This window comes from Boleophthalmus pectinirostris, unplaced genomic scaffold (genome assembly GCF_026225935.1).
Source record: "Boleophthalmus pectinirostris isolate CB_2022bp ecotype Guang Dong unplaced genomic scaffold, ASM2622593v1 HiC_scaffold_20, whole genome shotgun sequence".
Lineage (NCBI taxonomy): Eukaryota > Metazoa > Chordata > Actinopteri > Gobiiformes > Gobiidae > Boleophthalmus > Boleophthalmus pectinirostris.
In genome coordinates, this window is record NW_026571153.1 from 3,700,643 (window position 1) to 3,722,824 (window position 22,182).

At 40.4% G+C, this 22,182-nt stretch overlaps 1 protein-coding gene across 1 annotated transcript; it reads right to left on the reverse strand.

The window, feature by feature from the left end:
- Positions 1-10,692: 10,692 nt before the first annotated feature.
- Positions 10,693-11,768, reverse strand: LOC110173730 (protein S100-G-like). Its single transcript, XM_020939742.2, has 2 exons — positions 11,460-11,768; positions 10,693-10,873 (listed from the first exon to the last, which is right to left on the reverse strand). The coding sequence occupies exons 1-2, from the start codon at positions 11,595-11,597 to the stop codon at positions 10,724-10,726; spliced, it is 288 nt and encodes a 95-aa protein (XP_020795401.1). The 5' UTR covers positions 11,598-11,768; the 3' UTR covers positions 10,693-10,723.
- Between the last annotated feature and the right edge of the window lie 10,414 nt (positions 11,769-22,182).

Below are 22,182 nucleotides of genomic sequence, written 5' to 3' on the forward strand. Positions count from 1 at the left end.
GACTGACTGAACCAGGACTAAGCCAGAACTGAACCAGGACTAACCAGGACTGAACCAGGACTGAACTGAACCAGGACTGAACCAGGACTAAGCCAGACTGAACCAGGACTGAACCAGGAGGAACCAGGACTGAACCAGGACTGTACCAGGACTAAACCAGGACTAAGCCAGAACTGAACCAGGACTGAACCAGAACTGAACCGGGACTGACTGTCGGGACGGGCCCGGAGGTGCGCCCGTGTAGACTGTCGGGCAAAAGGACCGGCACAGAGCTTCGCGCCCCACAGAGCTCAGCTCAGCCGTCACCCGATCACACTTTGCAGACACTCTGCTCCACGGCCTCGGGTTCTCTCTCTCAAGTCCAAGATTAGTCCTGGTTTAGTCCTGGTTTAGACCTGGTCTAGATCTACTGACCTTCTGATGTTCAGTGATGTTAAAAGTCGCCTCAGTTAGGCTCATATGAAGTTGGAAATGATTTGCTGTTGCCAAAATTTTTTATGAATGAACTTTTAAAAAAATATGAAAATACAATATTAAAAAAAAAATATGATCAGTTGTTAATGAAAGTCATCACTGCAGGAACACAAAAGATGCATTTACTTCAGAGGCCTGTGTGTGTGTGTGTGTGTGTGTGTCATCGTGACAAGACAACCCAAAAAAATCATGACCCAGTCTTTAGGAAACACTGCCCTAGAGCACTCATACCTGTTTGTCTCGCTCTGTGTTCAGCAGATGCAGAAACATCATCTTTAGTGGTGCCATGCGGTGTTTGCACGTTCTCCCTGTGTCTGAATAAGTCTTCTTTTATTAAATGTTTTCCAGTTACACCATCAACCAGTCCAAGGCTACGTTCAGACTGCAGGGCTTAACGCTCAATTCCGATTTTTTTGTGAAATCCGATGTTTTTTCGAGGTCGTTCACATTTCCAATTAAATGCGACTTGTCTGTGACTCCAGTGTGAACGGTAAACGGCCCGAAAGTGTCCCACATGTGACTGGAGACACGACGACGTCAACCCCATGCGTCAACCGCAGCGAGCGTCTCTGTGTTTACGGAAGTTGTCCAAACATGGACGCGAGCATTGAGCACCTGGAGATTTTACAGTTCCGGTTTCCGCCTGCTTCAGCGCAGAATAGTGACGTTTGTCGCTTGTTGATAACGTGTAGGTGGATGAATGCGCTTTGGTCGTTCAGACTGAAGTCACATGTCAAAAGATCAGATATGTATCAGTTTCAGGAGCAAATGTCCAAGTGTCCTGGGTCGCATTTGAAAAAATCGGATCTGTGCCATTCAGACTGTCATTAAAAGATCAGATACAGGAACATAGGGGCCAAAAAATCGGATTTGGGTCACTTCATAGTCCAATGAGATTCATTTGGTCTTCCAATATTCTATGTTATTAGGTTCTTTTTTTCAGCCCTAGAGTGTTATTTCATACCTGACAGTTTCGACTGCTCACTAGCGTCTTCCTCAGAGTCACGTGATGTTGGGTCACTTCAGGCTGCAGTCTGAACGCAGCCCAAGAGTACCTCAGGACGTGGAGCTGGGTCCTCGGGCGCTGTGCTGTGGTCACATGGTTCCTGCCATGTTCCCCAGCTGCACTGCCAGATAACAGAGAGCAAATTTCATCACAGGGAGAATAATAATAATCCTGGTAACTTCATCTGTGACACTCCCCAAACATTTTAGAGCAAAACTACTATAGAATTTACTTATGTTGTGAATTAATAAACTCCTGAGAATTGCCTCGTACAGTCAAATCCACTTGCCTGGGATCCAGAATTCATCTTCATAAAGTCCTGAAGAAGCCTGAGAGTCTGGTCACTGGTGAATCTCCTGGTTTGATTGACAAAATTTTAAAAAATCACATGAGGCTGAAAATCACTGTGGACTTGTGCAGAATCAGTGAGTCAAGCACAAAACTCTGTTCATCTAAAGTGAGAGAAATGTCATTTGTAAACGACAGGTGGCAATCATTTCATGGGGATTTACTGTTCTGCTTTAAAAATACAAAGAGATCATCTGGATTTGCACAAATCTGTAGGTGGAGCAGAACAACTGAACCAATCATAGGACAGAAGCTAAAGGTGAACCACCCAGAAGAACCAAAACAAACAAAGCAACACCCAAGGACACACACAGGCCTAATAGTCTGTAATGTTTACTGAGCATCAAAAAGAGTGTGGAGGTGGAGGTGGTGTTGGGTCCAGCGCGGTGCCCATGTGAGGCCCATGTGAGGCCCATGTGGAGGCACTGGGGCTGAGACAGACTGAGGTTCACTGCAGCCTGGAGAAACTCTGTTAGACCCAACAGACACAGGCTCTATAACAGTGTTTCCCAAACTTTTGTCTGGGGACCATATATTAAAAGTCACAAACCTTCGCGACCCAAGTCAACAGACATTATTCATAAATCACAAAATAAAGGTGGATTTGACCATTACTGAACATTAATGAGGAGATTTTATTGTTGACTGAATGATTGTGTTTCTCTGAAAAATTAGTTTTACTCAAGTTTGAAACAATGAAAAACAGTGATTGAAGCAGCAATAAAAGGATCTATAAGTCGCCTATTTGGACATTAAATGTAGAACATTTCTTTTTTCTTTTCAACATTCAGCAATATTGGAACAAAATGGTCAATAAAATAATTACAAAAAGATTAGACATGTCATACATTTCAACATGTGACGCAAATCTATTACTGAAATCTTTTGTAAGTTGATGAACTCTTTCTTTTACAAAATATTATAATATTATGAACAACCTGAAACTTTAAGAAAAATGCAATTTCAACACAAGGTTTTAACATGAACTTGTATGTAAATAGGAATAAGTAAATTTTTACTTGTAAAATCCTGCACTCGGCTCCACTTTTCTCATGTTGGACATTTTTCTGATGAGGGTGTCACGGTCAACAGTCAAAACGATCGTCCTTTAAGAGCGTTTGGAAAGAGACAAGTCTTCATTTGTGCTGCTCTGGTGGGAGGGGCCACGTACAGAGACGCTGGAGAGACTGATATGCTCAGCACCGCAGAAAATTAACAAGATTTTAATAGAAAATTTGATTTAAATATTTTAGTAGAAAATCAAGGTCTTGGAGGTCCTGGGCCTTATGTTTCACACCCCTGGTTTAGACGGTGACGGTGTTTCTGGGGCTTAAAAACGCAAAAATCTGAAACTACCCTCCAGAGTGGAAAAGTTGAATTTGCTCCGCTGTAGTGTTTCCATTTACGCTGCCCAAGACGCAAAACTCTGTTCAGATCTGTTCAGGTCGCGTACACGTTTACATCACATACATACAGTACACAGAACCCTGGCATGCACACACAATCGAATTCCACACACCGTATGCACGCAGATTTCCTCCCGAAAACACTTGTCTAAACGCAAAATAAAAAGTGAAGACATGACGCCACTTTTGCGTCTTCTGTTCAGACCGTCGTCATATAAACGTGTCCTGAGGCCCAGTGTCATCGCAGCGTCGTACCAGAATCAACAAGCTCAATCAGACACATCAACCTGGTCCCATGAGGCGTCGGTGGGTCGGTTCATCAGCACAGAAACAGTTTATGAGGAGTCCAGCCCATATCACATGATCATTATATCCACAATGTAAAGTGTGTATGTGTACAGGCCCGTGAACATTTGTGTGATGTTGGTCACACATGAGAATATCTGTGTTTACTAGTGTGGAACCAAAATGTCATTTTTCATGAGTTTTGTGTCTGTTAGTTGTGTGACTGTAGATTATTATCGTTCCAATTAGAATTTTAGGAGCTGTTATATGAATATTTGACTATACAAATACATAGAATTCTAAATAGATAATAATTTTTCTGAGATTTTGAGACACTCCTGTTGCTCGAGCTCGATTCTTCACGGAGTTATGACTAAAAAAAAAACACATATTTGACCTTGGTTACCTTGATCTTCAAGTGACCTTGACCGTTTTTTTTGGGAAGTTTTTTTGGGGTTTTTTGGCAATTTATTTAGTTTTTTTTTTTTGTCCACATAAGTCACAGTATATATGCCCTTTTTCTTTTTTCCCCCACTCATGAAATTTATATAAATGTAGAAAGTAGTTAAAAAAAAAATGGAAATAAAAAAAATGAAAAAAGAAAATTACCTAAATTACTATATAATAATACAATAAATAAAATAATAGCCATGATGATGATGATATTTAATAATGAAAACCTTGAGACCTTGTTGGGTTTCGACCTGTAACATCCAGTGTGCCCCGGTTATGTGTGTGCCAACTTGTGTGACGTTTGGGTGAATATTTTAGGCCGCAGATGGTTCAGAAATTGGTGAAACTGACGATCATTTATAACGGCATGACCTTTTAATTGAACCTCAAATAACCTTGGATCGTCACCAAACTTTTTCGCGGCATCGGGCACGGGGGCTTGACCCACGTACCAAATTTGGTGAGGATCGGTTCATAAATGGCGGAATTATCGCGGGTGGACAGACACACACACACACACACTGGTCAAACCTTCAAGGACCAGGTAATAAATAAACAGCTCGTGCAGTGGACAGCGAGTTACGAGTGACGACTGACGATATATTTAACTTTTCAGATGAGATTCTGCAAAGTCTATTCCAGTTTGATAATGTGTCAAACTTGCTACACGTGCAGTGTTGGGAAGGTGACTTTTAAAATGTAATCCCCTACAGATTACAGATTACACACACCAAAATGTAGTTTGTAACATAATCCATTAAATTACTTAAAGTGAGTAATGTAATCTGAATACTTTGGATTACTTGATTTGCTGTAGAGAAGCAAAGACTAGGATGGTTTTAGACTTGGTTTAGACCTGGTTTAGTCCTGGTTTAGACCTTTTTTAGACCTGGTTTAGACCTGGTTTTAGTTCTGGTTTAGTCCTGGTTTAGACTTAGTTTAGACCTGATTTTAGTCCTGGTTTAGTTCTGGTTTAGACCTGGTTTTAGACCTGGTTTAGACCTAGTTTAGACCTGGTTTTAATCCTGGTTTAGACCTAGTTTAGACCTGGTTTTAATCCTGGTTTAGACCTAGTTTAGACCTGGTTTTAGACCTAGTTTAGAACTGGTTTTAGTCCTGGTTTAGTTCTGGTTTAGACCTGGTTTTAGACCTGGTTTAGACCTGGTTTAGACCTGGTTTACACCTTTTTAGACCTGGTTTAGTTTTAGTCCTAGATTAGACTTGGTTTTAGACCTGGTTTAGACCTAGTTTAGACCTAGTTTTAACCTGGTTTAGACCTAGTTTAGACCTGGTTTTAATCCTGGTTTAGACTTAGTTTAGACTGGTTTTAATCTGGTTTAGAACTGGTTTTAGTCCTGGTTTAGTTCTGGTTTAGACCTGGTTTAGTCCTGGTTTAGTCCTGGTTTAGACCTCGTTTAGACCTGGTTTAGTCCTGGTTTAGACCTGGTTTAGACCTGGTTTAGTGTCCGGCAATGAGTGGAATTATGGGGGAAAAAAAAAAGAAAGAAAAGGGGGATTTAGCCCAAAATGTAAAAACAGGAAAATAGCGCCGTGTAATCCATTTATTTCAACAAAGTAACTGTAATCCAATTACCACTCACTGAAACAGTAACTGTAACTGAATACAGTTACTCATCATTTGTACTCTGATTATGTAACTCCGGTACATGTAATCTGTTACTTCCCAACACTGTACATGTGTCTGTCTGGCCAATTTTTCCAGGTAAGATTTTTAACTCTTACTCTAAGTTGCGCTAAATTAAGACACGCAGCGCAACGCCCGAATGTCGAAGCTGAATATTTCGACATGAACGCGGACGCACTTCCCTCCTTTGACCTTCGAGCAATTAACTCTGTTGTTCTCTGTTACTATTACGTTGTCTCGAAACCAGAAATAGCTCATCTCTGTTGCCTCGATCAGACCATGAACCTGCTCTACTGGATCTGGGTGTGTTTATTACATTTACCCACTGACACTATTATGACTACTGGAACGGGAAAGTTCAGGGTTAAGTTTGTGCCTAGTTTACATTAGCAACAAAAAAAAAAGAGTGTCATGCAAATTAAAACCTTATCTACATTGCATTTTAATTTTTGTCTGTCTGTATTTTGAAGCTGACTTGATTGAATTTTGAACAAGAATTTGCGGATGGCTCAGTTAAAAGTCCCAGTCGTTGCAAATTTGACTTTTTTTTTAAGCTTTCAGACCATGTAATGATGCTTCCAGATCACTATATCATTATTTAAATGTTTAACTAATCTTGCGTCTTCGGTCCGTGTTCTTCTCTCGATCTCCAGTTGCTCTGTTCCGTCTGCTGATGTCATGAAGTGGTAAAAATTGATTGGCTAGTTGGTTAAAATTACTATCTTGAGAGGTTATTGGCAATCAAAATGTGGGAAAACATGCCTGCAAATGTAGAACGCTTTATTTCTACTTATATCGGTCTTTAAATATGGTTGTATAGAGGATTTTTTTAAGGGAAGAGAAATACAGCGACAGTCCTTGTGCGCATTCAGAATTACTGTTGAAGTTTCCTGTCTAGAAGTAATTCAGCGACCGACGCGTCAGTTTTTAGACCCTTCGTCTGCTTCGGTCGCGCCATCGCTGGACGAGATCTCCAAGAATCACCTCAGTTTGGCTTTGCTCCTTTTCCTCTTCTCTTCTTCTTTCAGCGACCTCAAAAACGGACTTTCTTTCGCGGCGAACCGGTCGTGGATTCTCGTCCGCCGTCGCGACAAACTTTGTGCGAAATGCGAGGAAGCGACAGTTCGAAAATGCCTCTAAGAACCGCTGCGTAAACCACGTAATCCCCGCGCTCCGACGAGTCAGTTACACTAGGGAGTTTGATTGACAACCTAACAGCCAATAGAAAATGAGGGAGCCTCGTTTTCTATTGGCTGATGTTTATCTGGCCTCAACACGTCCACAGTTGATAGATTTTCGTTGTTTTTTTTTTGGTCATCATAATTACAAAGCTGCTGCGTCTCTGTAATGGTATTTTAATCTTTCACTGACCGTTTGAAACTAAAAAAATCCTCCATACAACCTTTGAGTACCTTGGCTTTGGGATTTAATGTCTTAGAACTTGAAATAATTCCAAATGAACTAAAAATACAGACATAATTTCACAGCCACAGTGCTCCATATACTAGTTTGCTATCGACAGCAAAAACAATAAAACTGCGTAAATAAAAAAAAATGAAAATGTCTGGACATGTTAGACTTCACAGAGGACTCAAATTCACAGAGGCTAAAATTAAAAACTGGCACTAACTGCATGTTTTCTGTTCTTTCGAGTTATGTAATGTTACAAGTTTTCTTATTAAAATAAAAGTTTAATAATAGTTTTGCTTAAACACTGAATCCAGAACAAGCAAAATATAAAATAATAACAACATTTTAAATAAATAGTGTCTCGAGCAGCTCTAATACAGACATGATCTGATCTGGCGGGCCAAATATAATTATATCGCGGGCCAAATTTGGCCCCCGGGCCTGAGTTTGACATGTCTGTATTGGTGTAAGCATGCAGCAGGAATTAACATGGTTTGATGACAGAAATGCTTAAGACAAGTCTGGAGATGATTTTATGGATTTAAAAACTGCACCGGGCTTCTGTCTATGACTTCACAATCCCGGAAAATTTCACAGTGGAAGTTTCTACAGAGAATGGATGACGTCTGAAATACAACTCCAGGTATGTTCAGGGTTCCCACGGTCATGGAAAAGTCATAGAATTTTAGTATCTCTTTCACATAACTCCAACTTCTGCGCCTTTTGTTTAAAAAAGACGACAATAAATGCACTGACAGGATTTTGAATGTTAAAAACTTAAAAACTATGGGAGCGTGCCTATGTTCCCTCATTTCTAAGTGTTTTTTTTTTTTTTTTTTCCCAAAAATTAGGCCCCATGTTCCCACATTTTCTTTATCATCAACTTGCATCGATTTTATTCCAATTTCTCCCAATTCAGTTCGTCAGTTATAAGCAACCTGTTCTCCAGCAGCAGTTGATACAGATGTAATGTAAAGGTCACGGAGCAAAAGATCCGAGGTTGAAATGACTCTGAATCATCCCTTTAACGGTGGTATAAAAATAAAAATCACTTGACTTAAGAGTTTCATTTTGAGAAAAATCGTAAAAATAAGAAAAATCTTAGAAATAACGGAACACAGGACTGACCCCAAAACTATAATCCCAAACCATAAAGTGAGTGGAAAGTGTAACCAGGGTAAAATTCAATCCCCTTATCCAGATCCAACCCAGGTTTTCCCCTCTCCACATGATTTGTCACCACCCATCACACTGCCCATTTCACCAATTATCCAATCACACATCCCCAGTCAGAGTAAATAAGGTCCCCTGACGTCTCTCTCCTCAGTTGTGTGGGAGAGGAGCCAGGGGACAGAGCTTCAGGGTCAGTACATCTACACTTTTTTTCATTTCAAATTCTCATGTTTCCCATTTTTTAACTTCACCATTCACACCTTTTAGAACCAGACCTTCCAATGCAAATCATGCAATAAATCATACATAGGGGAAACAGGCCGGGCATTTCACATCCGAAAAAAGGAACACCAAAAGGAATGCGAAAAGGAAACGTCAGGGAGACTCACCAGAACACAAAAAGACAAAGCAGAACAGGAAAACCTAAAATCCGCCATATCAGACACTGTAAAAGGAACAACCACATTATGGATCAGGACGGGGCTCGGATCATTGGATCGGAAAACAACAAGTTCAAACGCTGGATCAAGGAGGACGGTGAAATCAGGAAACGAGGCACGGACAGCGTTAACCGTGATGACGGAGCGTTCCTCCTTTCACACACCTGGGACACCCTCCTCCAGAGACACCGGGCGACGGGAGGCGTGGTCAGTCTGAGCGACCTGCAGGTCCATCAGGTCTGACCACGCCCACAGGAAGTAACAACAGCTGATATACGACACGTCACCACCAACACCGGGGACAGTTCTGAAGATGGCTTGCAGCAGCAGCCGAAACATGTCAACAAGGTAAACACACTTTACTGCATTGTCTTTAAAAAGAACCTAAGAAGTTATAGAACCAGACCTGTTGTGCGACATTGTCACGTGTGCGTTCAATGCACTGAAACAATACTGAACCCCATTTATTGATTTATTTAATGACTTTTGTTCTTGTGGCTTTGTATGCTAGTGCTAATGCTAATGCTAATGCTAACGCTAACTGTAAACATGTTCTAAGAGGCCTTTCTTAATGTGCACACAGGCCAGGTGCCCAGACTTGGGTTCAATTAGATGGCGGAGCGAGGAACTGTCCTTTTGAGAGCTTCGGTCTGGTAGGAGGCCAACCGCCTGTCCTCTGTCTCCCACCTCCTCCAGCTACCTCCACTATGTAACTATTCAATCAACTGCGCTTTATGGACGTCATACCCCCACAAAATAATTCATATTGGACTTTAAAGTAGCTTGGACTCTGTTTTACACCCTGGGCAAACAGACCCGGTTCGCAAGGACGTTTAATTGAGTTGTTTGATTTTTGTTGCTGCAGCTGTTGTATATTTTGTTCTCACTTTCTCCCTGTATAATACACTTTATTCATTTTTTCAACTAATCCCATGTCTCAGTTTACTGCCCCTGCCCTCCAGTAGCCTTACTTCGAATCTTCTGATCATTCCACCTTGTTAATTACAAATAGTAGTCATAACACAATTATAACACAGTCACTACACGGTTATTACAATAACATCTAGTACACATTTATTACACTTTTATTATGTAGTAATAGGCAAACACTTGTTACAAAGAGTTTACATTTCATATTTCAAACTATGATCAATTCTACACATGTAGGTGCAGTAATGTCATGGAAAATTCACTTTAGGTCATGGAAAAGTCATGGCAGAGTTTTGAAATGTCACTGAAAAAGAGTGGGAACCCTGTATGTTTTCAGTGAGCTTCTTGATGAAGACTCCTGAAATGGTTTTCTCTCACAGCTAAACCCCACGCCTTTTTTTTTATGTGGAGTATAAACATTCTCCGCCGTGGATTTTCTCACGGTTTCTTCCATCAACCCAAAAAACACGCACCGTGGGTCAAGGATTCCAAGAAAAACAGCTAATTGAGGTCAAAATAAATACTAAAAATACTGTGACAGGGTTAAGAAATGCCCAAAGTGATCAAAGCAAAGCGACGATCTTGAGCTTATTTATTTACGAGTTGTTTTTGTTTGCGTAGTTTTGATTCTTTCAGTGAGAATCTACAAGTAGAAAGTGAAAAAAACACGTCCAAAGGTTCGACTTTTGACGTATTTCTAAAACCGTAACCGTACCTTCAAAGCTGGTCCCATCTTGTCCTGAATCATCGCCTTCAACTCCCTCTTGGTCAGAGTGTTGGGGTCGCCCTCCCGCCCGGCGTACTCATCGAAAGCCTTCTTCAGGTCACCGACTTTACCTCCGAGATCGCACATGATGACGAGGAGACAGGAGAGGCAGCGACGAAGATCAGGGTGGAAGCCTCAGACGTTTTTATAGAACGTATCAATAGTCAATAAAAATGGTGAGGCTAAAATTTCACAGTGTATTAATGAATTATTAAGTCAAAATCTCGTTCTGTCTCGTTCTCGTTGATCCAAACTCGTGTCTTTTCTCGTCTCGTGTAAATTATCATAATCTCGTCCCACCCCTAATTACTGAATTAATTAACAAAAGACAGAACACGACATACATACATTGTAAGAATTCCTTTATTTAGCAAAACCAGGTAACGCTTAAGACTTGGGGCCCTTGGCATGCCAGCCGTGGACCGCGCTCATCAACATCCCTATCGCCTGCATGAACTCTGCGAAGTCCACTTCTCCGTCTCCGTTTTTGTCCATGCACTCGAAGATCTTATCCAGCTTGTCTGGGCACTTGGCATCCTGCAAACGCAAGAATGGAGAAGGTCAAATATGTAAATAATTTCGCCTCGGAAGAAGACAAAATGTAAATACACAACCCGGTTAAAGAGTCAAAGGTTTGGACACGTTTTGTTTGCTTTGTACGTTTTACACTTTGTACGTTTTATCAAATATATGACGCAAAAAACTCAACTTTTTACATTTTAGATTAAATGAGTGAACCTCAAAATTTGTTGACAGTTCTCTAAACTCTTGGTCTTCTCTCAATGAGCTTCGCACAGCTATTTTTCACCCACGGCTCTTCCAAACACCTTTTTTGTGGAGTTTGAACGTTCTCCACTGTGGATTTTCTCACAGTTTTCTCCATTAACCCAAAAAACACGCACCGTAGTTCAATGATTCCAAGAAAAACAGCTAATGGAGGTCAAAATAAATTCAAAACTGTGTCACAAAGAAGAAGAAAAGCCAAAAAGTGCAACGCAATGATCGAAAATCTTGAATTTATTTATTTACTAGTTATTTTTGTTCGCGTAGTTTTGATCTGAAAGCGAAAAAAAACACGTCCAAAGGTTCGACTTTTGACGTATTCCTAAAACCGTAACCGTACCTTCAAAGCTGGTCCCATCTTGTCCTGAATCATCGCCTTCAACTCCCTCTTGGTCAGAGTGTTGGGGTCGCCCTCCCGCCCGGCGTACTCATCGAAAGCCTTCTTCAGGTCACCGACTTTACCTCCGAGATCGCACATGATGACGAGGAGACAGGAGAGGCAGCGACGAAGATCAGGGTGGAAGCGAGTGGGTGCCGACGGTGCGCGCCTCAGACGTTTTTATAGAGCGTAGGAGAGGCGTGTCTGCGGGTTAATGTGGTCCCTGGCCTTAAGCTCGCCTCTGTTGACATCACGTAAACCTGCTGCGACGCCCAACATGCAAAACAAGTCGGACTGATTTATGACAATGCTCTGGCTGGGTTTGGTCTGAAGCGAGGACAAACAAACACGAGCTCAATCTGATCTTTGTGCAAATGTTGTATCAGGCTAATAACGTGAATGAAAAGACGGATCCAGGAATGACAGGTTTGAAATGTCTGCGCACAAAGGCCGGCCGTGATTTCATTCTCTCCCGTCCGTTTTAATGGGGTGTTATGTAACTTTACTGTTGCCTGCGCGTCTCCATGGTGATGTTATTGCTTTGTCTGGAATGCCTCGCAGTGTGGCATGAAATTATTGTTAGAAGAAACGTCCATTCTGGCTTTGAGGTGGGTCTCCGCTCCACAGATCTGATTTTTAAAGCGCTACAGTGAGTTATAATGCAGTTTCTTCCACACAAACGGAGCTGGAGAATACATATATCATGCGTTTATTCGTTTTTCAAAATAAAACCAAAAATAAGAAGATGGAAAAACAACAATTTTCTTCATTATTTGTGTCCAAAACCAAAAAAAAAAAAAAAACGATAACGATTTTTTTTTTTTTCAGTTTCTGATTTTGTGTTTAAATGATTAGTCCTGGTTTTGTCTTGTTTTAGTCCTGGTTTAGACCTGTTTTCCCAGACCAGGACTGAGACCAGGACTGAGACCAGGACTGAGACGGTTTAGACCTATTTTAGTCCTGGTTTAGTCCGTATGCAGCGCAAAAGTCCGGTGTCACAGTTTAAGCCACGAATAATGGAAAACACAAAATTTAAAACTGAAAAAACGAATCGTTATTTTGTTTTTTCATTTTGGATTTTGAGATAAATAATGAAGAAAATAGTTGTTTTTTTGTTTTCTTATTTTTGGTTTTATTTTGAAAAACGAATGAACGAATGACACAGATTATGGAGTTGTGTTTTGTTTCATTCACACATGTTTAACGCGCAAATCCTCTACATTTTTAAATTTTTATGTATGGATTTGTACAAGTCATTCCATTGGGAGCACAGTTTGTCAAGAAAAATAAAACATTTGGATATAAACACATTAATTCATTCATTCTACACGCTCATCATCCACACAAGTCGTGTAATTCCAAGTAGAACAATATTCACATGCTCCAAATCACCCTCCCTCTAAACATGAGGAGTAAGTCATATGCAATCTGTGCTTTTGTTACCAACCCTGCAAGTGCATGAAAATAATGTTATGTTTAGGACAGGACCTCGCCAGACCGGTTTTGTTTGTTCTAGTTCGTGTGTTTCATACGTGGCATCATGACCGCAAACATATTTCCTGTGATTGGGCGTGTGCTTAACGAGCCAGAGATGAAACTCCCGAGGCGAACTTCTTCTCTTTTGTCTTTTTCAAATAATAAATTCCAAAATTGTCTCAAAATGTCTGTTAATAAAAATGCAAAAATGTAATTAATGTGTATTTGTTGAGTTAAAATAGCACTATGAACCTTTTTTGGTGGATAGTTTGCGACCTTTTATTGCAATAATCTGATCTATTTTTTGCATTTATGACTAGTTTGGGGTGACCAGACCAGTGATGGGAATTTCGGCTCTTTTTGGCTCTGCTTACTTATAAAGAGCCGGTTCTTTCGGCTCCCAAATGGATCCTCAGATTTTCTGCTTCTTAAAATAATTGATCACCAAAAATAATGCAAAACTGTGAGTAAAATGATGATTACTAATGCAGAGGTTGGGACTTGAGTCAGATTTGAGTCACTATTTTTAGAACTTGGGACTTGATAAAATGGACTAAGACTTGGGACTCGACTTGGACTTGAAGGTCAGTGACTTGGGACTTGACTCGGACTTGAGCCCTGTGACTTGAGAAGACTTGATGCTTAGACTTGTTGCCAAAAAACTGTTATTAAACACCTTTTAATCTTAATTATTTCCGTTTTGATCGTAATAATTCGCACTCTTGTCAAATCATTTAAAAAGAATAAAGTAACATTTCTACAGCTGTACATATATATCAAGACTTTTTAAGTACAATTTAGTTTAAAAATTATATTATCTGCAAAAATCTATGATATGTTTGGTATTTTGGTTTAAAGACTTGAAATGATTTGAAGCTCAACGCAGACGACTTGGACTTGACTTGGACTCGTGGGCCAGTGACTCGAGACTCGACTTGCCTGTCTTTGACTTGGGATTTGACTCGGACTTGAGGTCAAAGACTTGAAGACTTACTTGTGACTTGCAAAACAACAGCGGAAAACGGCTCGAGAAACGGGCTTCGGAAGTTTTTCGAACTTCATAAATGCAAAAGTGAATCAGATGTGTGTGACTCAAACCTCCGTTCAAACTGTTTCTCTTCCCAACGGAATTGAAAAACAGTGAAAGGCGAACTTCCGGAAGCCCGTTTTCCACTGTTCAAACATCCAACAACCACACAATTACGATGTCCGAATCCAATAACTAAAATATGACAATATCAGAACCAGAAACAAAAGTGATATGGTTCAAAAGACTTGAAACGATCGACTTTAACAATAGACGCATCCCACTGGGAAAACAAACATGGAGGTTTGATGCTCACTTTTTCAGAGGATCCTTCCCAAAATTCGTGAGGCATGTATTTGATCCCTGCCAACAGTAAAGAGAGGCATAAATTGTCATTTGTTGCTGCTTAAAAATGACCAAAACACAAAGAAAATGTGACTTTACTGACTCATGGATGGTCTCTGCAGAAGAATTTTCCTTAATTGCGCATTCGTTTCACAATTTTATTATCATCAACCACCAAAAAAACGGGGATGTCCCAGTTTTTTATTTTGAAATTCTGGTCACCCTGTCGTTGTGGTGAATAATTACGGTTGTTCAGAATGTTACTGTAAGACCGTAAAAATCAAGTACAACGCTTATATTTGGATCATTGTTTACTGTACGCTGTTTGTGTTTAAAGGAAATAAATCATATTTTCTGTCCTGGGATTAGCTGATATTGTGTATCTGCAGTAATCCCCCCTCCCCTCTCCTTAGTCCTGGTTAAATCCTGATTTTAGGCCTGGTTTTGTCCTCATTTAATCCTGGTTTAGTTCTCGATTTTAGTCCTGGTTTTAATTCTGGTTTAGTTGTGGTTTAGTGTTGGTTTAGACCTGGCTTAGTCTTGGTTTTAGTCTTGGTTTTAGTTCTGGTTTTGTGCTGGTTTAGACCTGGATTAGTCCTGGTTTAGTCCTGGATTTAGTTCTGGTTTAATCCTGGTTTAGTTCTGGTTTAATCCTGGTTTAGTACTGGTTTTAGTCCTGGTTTAGTCCTGGTTTGGTCCTGGTTTTTGGTCCTGGTTTAGTCCTGGTTTGGTCCTGGTTTAGGTCCTGGTTTAGTCCTAGTTTAGTCCCAATTTTAATCCTAGTTTAGACCTGGTTTTGTGCTGGTTTTAGTCCTGGATTTAGTTCTGCTTTAATGCTGGTTTAGTGCTGGTTTAGTGCTGGTTTAGTCCTGGTTTAGTCCTGGTTTAGTCATGATTTTAGTCCTGGTTTAGACCTGGTTTAGTCCTAGTTTAGTCCCAATTTTAATCCTGGTTTAGACCTGGTTTAGACCTGGTTTAGTCCTGGTTTAGACCTGGTTTAGTCCTAGTTTAGTCCCAATTTTAGTCCTGGTTTAGTGCTGGTTTAAGAAAGTAACTCATATTAAAGAGTAATTGCGACGGTATACAGTGTTGGAAAGTAACTGAATACATGTTTAAATATTTAAAAAACGACCAAAACACAAATAAAATGTGACTATAGTTACTCATTTTCATTATTTACGCACTCGTTTCACAATTTTATTATTACCAGCCACCAAAATAAATAAATAAACTAGAAAACGGTGACGTCCCATTTTTTTATTTTGAAATTCTCTTCACCCTTAACTTCGCCGGTTGGTGTCTCCTGGTAAATGAAAAATGTCTTGGTGATTAAAGTCTTACTGTGGAGCATTCAGTGTTGGATTTAATTAAAAGTGCAGATACCAAGGCACTTAAATAAATAAATAAATAAATACACACTCGAGCCACTGGGTTAGATTTAATCCGAGTATAATCCATGACCTGGAGCCTGTAAATTGTGAAATGAGTGGTTTTGTTTTTAGAGTCCTGCAAACATAATGAGAGGCCGGTGTGTCTCGCTGCTGCCGCCTTTGTTTGGGGATCGTCTGGTGTTCTGAACTGTGCCCACGCCCAGACTATTAACTGTCAGGAGGAGCGCACGCCCTGCGAATCTACTGCACCACAGGATTTACTTTAATGTGTGTCAACATATGTACAGGCATTAAGTATTAAGTTACCAGGCAATAATTTTGATAGATAACGACGTCTGTCAAGTACGATGCAATGTTTGGCGATATGTTTTTTTTAAATCGAGTTAAAAGAGCCGTTAAACATCGTCATGAAGATTTACTCCGGCCTTAAGCAAAATCTGAAAAATCCTCCAGCGTTGTGGGCGGGGTCTAGAGCGATGATTGATTGACAGCTGACCGACTTCCGACAGCGTGCTTTGGACATTACATGGTCAGGCCGATTTTCCAGACTATTAACTGTCAGGAGGAGCGCACGCCCTGCGAATCTACTGCACCACAGGATTTACTTTAATGTGTGTCAACATATGTACAGGCATTAAGTATTAAGTTACCAGGCAATAATTTTGATAGATAACGACGTCTGTCAAGTACGATGCAATGTTTGGCGATATGTTTTTTTTAAATCGAGTTAAAAGAGCCGTTAAACATCGTCATGAAGATTTACTCCGGCCTTAAGCAAAATCTGAAAAATCCTCCAGCGTGGGCGGGTGTGGGGCGGGGTCTAGAGCGATGATTGATTGACAGCTGACCGACTGCCAAAACAATCCGACACGGTGGTGCGGTCCGGTGCGCTCCGGACTTTGACACCGAGCGGACATTAGGCATTTTCCATGGATCTATAAATGAGTGCGTATACATGCACATCAATAACCCGGTTATGATCGGGTTTTTTGAGTATCCCGGTTTCTTGATGGTGCATGTAAACGCAGTAACCCGGTTATTACAAACTAAATATGAGTATAAAGTAAAATATACAAAAGATGAATGTAAGCATATCATACATAATTTGTGCTGGAGATTTTATTTGGCATTAATAAAAACATTTTAAGCAGCAGACATCCCCCTTCCCGTACGCCGCGCAGACTGACCCACCCGTCCAATACGCCGTGCGGACAGTCCTTCCTTCCGTACAGCGCGCGAACAGTCCCCCCGCGTCCCGTACCCCGCGCGGACAGTCCCCCCGCGTCCCGTACCCCGCGCGGACAGTCCCCCCACGTCCCGTACCCCGCGCGGACAGTCCCCCCCACGTCCCGTACCCCGCGCGGACAGTCCCTCCTTCCATACATTGTGCGGCCTTATCAACAAAACTAGATCTAAACCAGGTCTAAAAACAGGACTAAAACAGGATTTAGTCAGGACTTAACCATGCCGCCGGATCGCCCACCGCGCCTCCTCTCATGCCACAGCCCAATTCCTTTCGCTTCTCCGTGTTTGATAGAGTTTAAGAAAGCAAAGGTTCCCATCCTGCGGGACTTGCGGGCGGGACAAAATATCGCAGATGCGGGCGGGAGCCGGACTGAAAATTACAATTCTTTGCGGGAGCGGGACTCTACAGGACGGGAGCAGACGTCTAATATCAACCTGGTCCCCCCCGGTCACCACAGAAGCAGTTTATGAGGAGTCCAGCCCGTGATCTTTATATCCACAATGTAATGTGTGTATCTGTACAGGCCCATGAACATTGGTGTGATGTTGGTCACACATGAGAATGTCTGTATTTACTATTTTTCATGAGTTTTGTGTGTACGCGAATTTTTTTCAACCCGCAAAGAAAAAAAAATCCTGGAGAGTTGTCGTGCGGACGTAGATTTAAGCAGCACCATCTCTTCTCTAGTGGAGTAGATCTTGAGTTTCACAGTCGTGTCAGAGAAACAGATAACGTCTACGAAACAGCGTGAAGACTTGAGGGGGTGTTTTTCTTCTCCTCCGCTCGCTGCTTGCTTCTTCTGTATCTGTATGAAACATCTTGGGGCTTTGTGGTGAGCATTGTCTGAGCTGCACAAACGTTGCAACCACCTGACCTGCTTCGGACAATTTCCAGAGTTTTTTTTTAACTAAATATCGTTATGCTGTAGTATTTTACATCCAAAACAGTTAGAATTTGATGTAGAGTGCATATATGATCCACAAATGTTGAACCTTCTTATTATTTGGACAAAACTGACTTCACCTTTCTTTATTTTAAGCTTCAGTAAACCGGTCTTTGCTAGTTTTGGTTTTATATGGATGAGGCCAGGACAAATATTATCCATTAACCAGGACAAACCCTCTGAGATTCGCCTGTAAAAATGAACTGAACTCAACCTTTTGTATGATTAAAGTTCTTACATAACTCAAAATTGACTCTTGTGAGCTTTAAGTCACGTCAGAATGTTGTTACCTCATCGTAAACGTGCCTGGAGTTGTGTTTTGTTTCCTTCACATTTAGTTTTAGTAACCTTTTATTGTCGAGCTGTCTACATCTCCAAAGCTCAAAATCTCACCTGAACCACACACGCAGGCCGCTGTTGTTGCTGTGTACTTTGGCAAGACACATCACCAACCACAGCCACGGAGTAGAGCAGGAACTGGTTTTGCCACGACATAAAAAAATGTAATGGAACATAAATGGACGTAAATGGCATGTAACGGAAATAAGAACATGCAAACAGTTCTACCTTCTCCATTTTGTTTTTAAAGTCCATTCAGCTTCACTAGAATCATTTGTAAGTAAGGTTTTATTTATATAGCACTTTTCACACACACACACATCACCTTCATACCAGGAAATGTGATCAAACCTGCATGTTTGTTTTCCCAGTGGGATGCGTCTATTGTCAAAGTCGATCTTTTCAAGTCTTTTGAACCATATCACTTTTGTTTCTGACTTTCAGTGTCGGGGAGTAACAGATTACATGTACTGGAGTTATGTAATCAGAGTGCAAATGATGAGTAACTGTATTCAGTTACAGTTACTGTTTCAGTGAGTGGTAATTGGATTACAGTTACTTTGTTGAAATAAATGGATTACATGGGGGTATTTTCCTGTTTTCACATTTTGTGCTAAACCAGGACTAAAACCAGGTCTAAACCAAGTTTAAACTAGGACTAAACCAGGTCTAAAACCAGGACTAAACCAGGACTAAACCAGGACTAATCACGCAGGTAAATTGGACTCAAATGCAACACAAGTATACAGGCAACAAACTCTTACTTAATAACGGAACGTGTCCTCTAACAGGTAATGTATAATGCTAACTCAGACTGAAAATATAACAGAGGAATGTATGATATAAAATGTGAACAGAAATATCCTCCAAGACTGGGAAATACACTAGTAAGAAATGAACTGGGAGTAAACTCAGGAACAGGAAACAAACAGGGAAAAACACAGAATTGCAGAAGCTGCAAACAGATCAGATTCAGGGGTAATACAGGGGTTTCAGAAATTGGGGTTCAGGTTTTCAGGAGCTTGAGAGTACGTCTTTACAGGTCTACAATCTGGCAAGGACTGAGCGAGAAGAGGGAGTATATATAGACTGGCCTGGGCTGATTACAGAATGAAGGCAGCTGTAGGGAAAGGAGGGAGGTGACAAAAGGAGGACCGGAATGGACTGACAAACGGAGCTGGACTGGGGAAAACAAACTAAAACCAGGACTAAACCAGACTAAACCAGGACTAAACCAGGACTAAACCAGGACTAGGACTAAACCAGGACTAAACCAGGACTAAACCAGGACTAAACCAGGACTAAACCAGGACTAAACCAGGACTAAACCAGGACTAAACCAGGTCTAAACTAGGACTAAAACCAGGAGGCTTTCTGAGGCCTTCACAATCTGTTCTGCAGGAACTCGAACACAAAATACATGTACATGAAACTGTTGCTTCAACCAATCAGATTTTGAGTTGGTGTCGTCAGGACCTTTAACAGCGAACGACAACGACACCAGATTCAGACCCGTGATTCACACCGTTGGGCCCGTCCCGACAAACAGTCCAGGTTTAGTTCTAGTTTAGTTCTGGTTTAGTCCTTGTTTAGCACCCCCTTCTTCTCCGTACACCGTACAACCCCCTCTCCTCACTTCTCCACGTCTCTTTATACTGTGTTTCTGTAAAATACGATGCTTTTTTAACTAGGGGTGTGCAAAAATATTGAAATATCGACATATCATATCGTTTAATGTGATTATATATTATCAATATCACAAGCTGCTGTATGGATATATCGCCAAGAGTATTTTTTGGTATATTTTACTAAATTATTTTGTTACCGCACTACAGTTTTGTTGTTTGTTTAGTGGAAGGAGACTCGTTTACGCGACACACTTGACATTTTCACAGTTCTGATGATTAAAATTGGCGTCTTTCATATGAACTTTGCGCAAGAATTGGTTTAACAAAGACTTTTAGCATCACAGCCACAATTTAGCCATTATTTGTTACTGAACCGTATCGAATCGAACTGAAATATATCATATTGAATCGTATCGTATCGTTGCCTATATATTGGGACATGTATGGTATCGGCAACTTCTGAATGATACCCAGCCCTATTTTTAACCATAAAATAGTTCTTGAGGAGTGGATTGTTCCAGACGGAGCACGACTGAAGGCCCAGGTGTGAAGTGCACGCTCCGCCACTGAAATATACCATGATTTTTTAAATTAAAATTTAGTTTAAAATTCATATAAATTGCAAAAATCTGGTACTTTGGTTTAAAGACTTGAAATGACTTGAAGCTCAAAGCAGACGACTTGGACTTGACTTGGATTTGACTTGGATTTATGGGCCAGTGACTCAAGACTCGACTTGGACTTGCCTGTATTTGACTTGGGACTTGACTCGGACTTGAAGTGAAAGGCTTGAGACTTACTGGAGACTCGCAAAACAACGACTTGGTCCCACCTCTGCCATGTGACATCACAAGGTGGGACAGAGCATTTTGAGATTTGGAGAAGCAGAGAATAATGAAGCGTTACTCAAATATGAATGAACTTAAAGCTAAAGAGTCAATAATACAAAACTTTAAAGATGCACTTCACAACTTTAGAGGAGAAAATAATAATTCACAGAGAGAATTATTGTATTTTTGATCAACAGAAACACCTGTAATGAATAAATGATGGGTTTAAAATCTGGAAAATTCTAGGCAAAGCAGGTGAAAAGTTGTGCAAATAAGTCCAGTTGTTTTGATTAACTAACTGAAACTAAATTAGAACGTGGCTTATACAACGTACAGACTGATCTTTCCACTTCCTGCCGTCGCTGTTTAGTGTGACCCTCAAGCACCACAGTTTCCACTTGGTCTCCAAACTGAAACCTGCACTACATTCAAATCAATACCGCTCACTAAGATAGATTTATACTCTTTCCACTCAATATAAACCTACTTTTGTTTTATCTTTAAAGGTCCAATATTACAACAGATTGACTCTTGAGAACTTTAAGAATGTCGTTTCCTCGTCACAAACAGACCTTGAGTTGTTTTTTTTTGTTTCACTCGCACATGTTTGAGTAACTCTTTATTATTTATTCTGCCTACGCTTCCAAAGGTCAAAACGCTCTGTTCCACATTGTGATGTCATTTAGTAGTAGTTTTAAGGTTAACAGAGCTGCTTTGACCTTTCATTCGGTAGAGATTGGCTATTTCAGGGCTGAAATCATTCTCGTGAAGGTGTATGGAGTCAAGAAAAAAAAAAAAATAGATGGGTTTCCTGTTTACAAACATTCACGCAACCGCAGAGCAAGAGATGCTAAGCGGCAGAGTGGTTAACATTACAGGTCCTATTGTAGCTCTGTAAAGTGTGCGATTAAAGATGTTTTTTTAATTGACTGACTAATGAGCTGACGCAGACATGTCAAACGGGTCAAAATTTGGCCCGTGAAATCATATAAAATCTGTATTAGAGACATTATTTATTTAAAATTTTGTTATTATTTTTTTATATTTTGCTTGTTCTGGATTCAGTGTTTAAGCAAAACTATTATTAAACATTTATTTTAATCAGAAAAGGTTTAACATTACATATCTCGAAAGAAGAGAAAACATGCAGATGTGGTTGACATTTTTCTATAAATATTTAGTTTGACCCACGACTTCCTGTGTTAACTGAGAGGTTAACACTTTAGAGGACACTGACGTCATGTCCAACAAATTCGTAAAAATTGCATTGTACGCTGTACACCCAAATAAGTTACCAGAACTCAAAATAATTGAGGCAATTTATTACCTCAATTATTTTAAGTCTATGAACTTAAAAGATTGGATGGTTTGCTTGTAGTTTTGATAACAGCTGAATTAAAAATGCTCAAATATTTGCAGTTAAAATGACTCATGGTTTTCTGTTAAAGCATCTTAATTA